Source organism: Corythoichthys intestinalis, chromosome 19 (assembly GCF_030265065.1).
Source record: "Corythoichthys intestinalis isolate RoL2023-P3 chromosome 19, ASM3026506v1, whole genome shotgun sequence".
NCBI classification, from domain to species: Eukaryota; Metazoa; Chordata; class Actinopteri; order Syngnathiformes; family Syngnathidae; genus Corythoichthys; species Corythoichthys intestinalis.
In genome coordinates this window covers 9,302,579-9,307,714 of record NC_080413.1, presented here as the reverse complement: position 1 = coordinate 9,307,714, position 5,136 = coordinate 9,302,579, and the positions used below count along the sequence as shown (strand labels likewise).

Below are 5,136 nucleotides of genomic sequence, written 5' to 3'. Positions count from 1 at the left end.
TACAATTTTCAAAGCAAACTGTTCCTCAAAATTAAATTTCAAATGCATACACAAACATATATTAGCTTATTGACTTACAGCCTTATGTTCGAAATGACACACATTTTAACAATATAACACCTTACGCACAAAAAAATTGGGTGTTCAAACGTCCATCTCGTCTGATCAAAATGTAAACCTAGTAGAGTAAATTAGCCTAATTTGCCTAGCTATCCTAAATGCTACGAATGCAAACGTATTTAGAAATTTTCATACCTAATCGCTCACGCATAACTCCACAAAGTGTAGCTCTAAATTTAATTACAAAGGCATACACAAACATATATTAGCTTATTAATTTACAACCTTATGTTCAAAATGACACACATCTTAACAACAAAACACCTGACACAAAACAGTTGGTGTTCAAACGTCCATCTCGTTTGATCAAAATGTAAATTTAGTAGAGTAAATTAGCCTAATTTGCCTAACAAAAGTCCACGAGCTTAAATGCTACGAATGTAATCGTGTTTACAATTTTCATAGCAAATTGCTCACACATAACTCCACAAACTGTAACTCTAAATCTAATTACAAATGTATACACAAACATATATTAGCTTATTAATTTACAGCCTTATGTTCAAAATGACACACATTTTAACAATAAAACACCTGACACAAAACAATTGGTGTTCAAACGGCCATTTCATCTGATCAAAATGTAAATTTAGTAGATTAAGTTGGGCTAATTTGCCAAGCAAAAGTTCGCTAGCTTAAATGCTACGAATGCTAACATACAGTGGGGCAAATAAGTATTTAGTCAACCACTAATTGTGCAAGTTCTCCCACTTGAAAATTTGACAGAGGCCTGTAATTGTCAACATGGTTAAACCTCAACCATGAGAGACAGAATGTGGGGAAAAAAACAGAAAATCACACTGTTTGATTTTTAAAGAATTTATTTGCAAGTCATGGTACCAAAATACCAAATGTTCAGCTCAATACTTTGTTATGTACCCTTTGTTGGCAAGAACTGAGGTCCTCATGGGAAATGCAGTTTTCCATAAGGCAAAAAACTACCGTGTTTCTCCACCGGCGTCGCTATAATCGACAAAAATCTGAAAAAGTTACCAAGTATTGCTTTAAAGAAATACACAAATTATTTTTTTTTAAGTTGTACGATTTGAAATTAGCACAAAAACATTTTTGCGTGTATTATTCCCCAATTCAAATAAAACATTTTTAAACTGAACTACACAATATGAGACATTTGTTAGTTTCCTAAACTTTGACCAATAATATGAAATATCTGCATCAAAAACTAAACAACAGTTTTCCCGCAAATGACACTTAAAATTGAATAATGTTTTCTGCATTGCCCGTTCACCTTATTACGCTTGCCAGTAAGCTTTATCTTCCAATTATTGACCATTTCAATTTTCTGCATGGAAGCAGTGAGTCACATAATGAACCCTACTTTTCAGAAAAATACCTTTAATAGGAAACCAAATACACTCATTTTCTTTCCACAAATAATACCCTAACTTAAAATACTCTCAAGCGGAGGCAAAAAAAAAATAAGATGAGAACAGCAGACTACTTATGAGTCAAGCCTTTATCTTTTCTTTGGAGTATTTTTAAATAGCAACTGTGCTTGCAGAAATAATTGTCATCATACCAATAAGTAATATCGACTCAGACGGAACATGTGCATTATTACGGTCACTTTATTGTTCTTTAAAAACATATTTTGACGCACATGAGTGAACAATAGATGCCAATGGATGATATGGAAAGGCCATAAATGACGTTACAGACAGGCACTTAGTCAGTTTTAGTTAATAGCACCCACTTTGGTCAGTAATCTAGCTGGAGGATGTCTCTGAAATCATAAAAAAAAAAAACGTTTGTTGACTTATGAGTAGTGGTTGTCAGACCAGAAAAAGTAGCCAAAGAAAGCGCAGACGGCCAGCAAAGCCACTGACAGTAGCGTGTTCTTCCTGTTTGCTCTTCGTAACAGCTGCAACTCCTTGTCTGCGGCCAGAAGACGGAAAATAAATTCATGAAAGATTAAATAAATGTACACTGGGGCAAATAAGTATTTAGTCAACCACTAATTGTGCAAGTTCTCCCACTTGAAAATATTAGAGAGGCCTGTAATTGTCAACATGGGTAAACTTCAACCATGAGAGACAGAATGTGGAAAAAATAAACAGAACATCACATTGTTTGATTTTTAAAGAATTTATTTGCTAATCATGGTGGAAAATAAGTATTTGGTCAATACCAAAAGTTCATCTAAATACTTTGTTATGTACCCTTTGTTGGCAATAACGGAGGCCAAATGTTTTCTCTAACTCCTCACAAGCTTTTCACACACTGTTGCTGGTATTTTGGCCCATTCCTCAATGCAGATCTCCTCTAGATCAGTGATGTTTTGGGGCTGTCGTTGGGCAACATGGACTTTCAACTCCCTCCACAGATTTTCTATGGGGTTGAGATCTGGAGACTGGCTAGGCCACTCCAGGACCTTGAAATGCTTCTTACAAAGCCACTCCTTTGTCGCCCTGGCAGTGTATTTGGGATCATTGTCATGCTGACAGACCCAACCACGTCTCATCTTCAATGCCCTTGCTGATGGAAGGAGATTTTCACTCAAAATCTCTCGATACATGGCCTTATTCATTCTTTCCTGTACACAGATCAGTCATCCTGGTCCTTTTTGCAGAAAAACAGCCCCAAAAGCAGGATGTTTCCACCCCCATCCTTCACAGTGGGTATGGTGTTCTTCGGATGCAATTCAGTATTCTTTCTCCTCCAAGCACGAGAGCTCACCATTCTTGTTATCATTTTGACAACACGGGGTGAGATCTTGCACGGAGCCCCAGATCGAGGGAGATTATCAGTGTGGTCTTTGGTCTTGGCCATAGTGGAGTTTGGAGTGTGACTGACTGAGGTTGTGGACAGGTGTCTTTTATACCGATAATGAGTTAAAACAAGTGCCATTATTACAGGTAACGAGTGGAGCCTCGTTAGAAGAAGTTAGACGTCTTTGACAGCTAGAAATCTTGCTTGTTTGTAGGTGACCAAATGCTTATTTTCCACTCTAATTTGGAAATAAATTCTTTAAAAATCAATGTCATTTTCTGTTGTTTTTTTTTCCACATTCTGTCTCTCATGGATGATGTTTACCCATGTTGACAATTACAGGCCTCTCTAATCTTATCAAGTAGGAAAACTTGCACAATTGGTGGTTGACTAAATACTTATTTGCCCCACTGTATTTTGAGGAAACTAGATCAGTTTCATACCCAAATTTCGCACCCTTTCGATTATAACCGCCATTTCTATTTCCAGTTGCTGCCTGCAAAAAAGAGGAGGACACAAAGTTAATTCTGAAAAATCTTGATTCATAGGCTGCCATTGACAGTGATGGACGTCCATCACCAATACGCGGAGATTGAAGGGCGAGAAGAGCAGTGCCTCCCCGGTGGCCGAAAAATTGCATGTAATTGACTTTCTTATACATGAATTTAAAGGGGAAGTTCAGAATTTTTTTACATAAGGCTTAATCTTCGAGTTAGCGGGGTTTTAATTACTCGGTGGAGTTGATTTCAACAAATTCCACGCAGTTTGTTAGTTATTTGTTAGTTTCAGGGCTCCGGAGTGGCTAAACTAGATTAAGTCAATGGCACCTGCTTAGCATGCCAATAAAAAACGACATATATGCATGAGAACCGATGCTCCATGCAAACAATAGTGTTGGTTTGTTGTTTTCTGGATACATTTATTCAAACTTGCATGTCAATGGTTGTAGTATGAACAGCAAAATTTGCAATCCAGCAGCTCTGCAGGGAACAGGCTGTCTAGGCAAGCAGGGTGGAGTGAAATCACATCGTTTTTTCACTGCTGATTTTTTTTGTGGGAATGAAAGGGAGACTGAGCAGCCGAAGCACTTCTCTCTATTGTGGTTTTACGCATTATGCATCTTAAAAAAAAACAGTCCTGCAGAATGAAATGAATTGCGGCAGTCTGGTGTGACATTGTTTTAGCCGCATGCGTATTTCAAACAATGATCTGCTTTTTTAAAATGTATTTAACTATAGATCTGTTAATATTGTTTGTACTGGCATGTTATGCAGGCACCATTGACTGCATTGAAACAGAGACACGTGTTTTGCCCCCCCCCCCCAAAAAAGGCAAACTTTACCTATGCCATCACCATCAATGGCACTGAAACATGTTCACTCCTGATGATCATAGATTGTATTATTCATGATAATTACTGTCACCTCTCCTCCTCGGACAACACCCGATTCCTGCTCCTGAATTCTGCCATTTCTAGGTTGTCATGGCAACGAGCCCGCCGCTCCTCCAAGCGGTCAATCTGCATCGATATGTATCACAGTCAAGAAACGACTTTGACCTTTAAATGGCAATTCTACCTAGTTAAAACAATTCAAGCGAAACCAGAAAGGTTCAGCTATGATTGTGATAGTACCTCGCTAGCGACGCTGGCATTCTCCCTTCGTCTGTCCTTTACGTTCACCATTTTTAAACAAAAAAAGTGCGTGTCGTATACATTCACTGTCAAACTTTCAGAATTAGCATGACGAAAGCGGAAGTTCGTTTCTTCTTCTTCGTTTGTTCCACTGTAGACAAATTAAAAATAAACCACGCGTTCAACGGGCTGGTCTCTTCTGTGAATACGCTAGATTAACCGCCATGTTGAATGTGTCATTTGAGCAAGACTCAATATCATGAGAAGCTGATAAAGCTACAGTTGGCTATTCATGTAGTCATTCATACAATTCATATTTTTTAAACAGGTAGGCACAAAAATAACGCTGACTCTCACCTAATTTAATGTTTTAAAGTTGTAATTTAAAGTTATCTGTTTAATATTTGCAAATGTATCACGAGAGTAGCGTTGCGTTAAATACCGCTTGTTTTACATACATTGAGTATTCAGTACTTAAATACGGTATGTTTTTTTTTTTTTTAACATAAGGCATAACATTAAAAATCAAATTGAAAATTTAATACGTTTTTGAATGACAAGTCTTTTTTTTCTTAATTTAAACTCTGCTGCCATCTTGTGTCGAACAATTTTTCCTCTTTGTTTTCCACTTTCGTCCATTAGCGCCTCTTAAA

The 5,136-nt window shown here is 37.4% G+C and overlaps 1 protein-coding gene across 2 annotated transcripts; it reads right to left on the bottom strand.

The window, feature by feature from the left end:
* Nucleotides 1-718: 718 nt before the first annotated feature.
* Nucleotides 719-4,613, bottom strand: ccdc167 (coiled-coil domain containing 167). Of its 2 annotated transcripts, XM_057822624.1 has the most exons (5): nt 4,484-4,613; nt 4,275-4,369; nt 3,294-3,346; nt 1,968-2,016; nt 719-1,864 (listed from the first exon to the last, which is right to left on the bottom strand). In XM_057822624.1, the coding sequence occupies exons 1-5, from the start codon at nt 4,532-4,534 to the stop codon at nt 1,840-1,842; spliced, it is 273 nt and encodes a 90-aa protein (XP_057678607.1). In that variant the 5' UTR covers nt 4,535-4,613; the 3' UTR covers nt 719-1,839. The 2 variants fall into 2 exon arrangements, with proteins under 2 accessions (XP_057678607.1, XP_057678606.1); XM_057822623.1 differs by having other exon boundaries at nt 769-2,016.
* Nucleotides 4,614-5,136: the final 523 nt, after the last annotated feature.

What these genes read in the sequence shown, in the direction of transcription:
- ccdc167 (XM_057822623.1), bottom strand. Translation starts at nt 4,534, where the DNA reads ATGGTGAACGTAAAGGACAGACGAAGGGAGAATGCCAGCGTCGCTAGC. An exon ending in GTGTTGTCCGAGGAGGAGAG is followed by an intron (nt 3,347 to 4,274) that starts GTGACAGTAATT and finishes TCTTTTTTGCAG; the next exon opens with GCAGCAACTGGAAATAGAAA. An exon ending in CGAAAGGGTGCGAAATTTGG is followed by an intron (nt 2,017 to 3,293) that starts GTATGAAACTGA and finishes TTCTGGCCGCAG; the next exon opens with ACAAGGAGTTGCAGCTGTTA.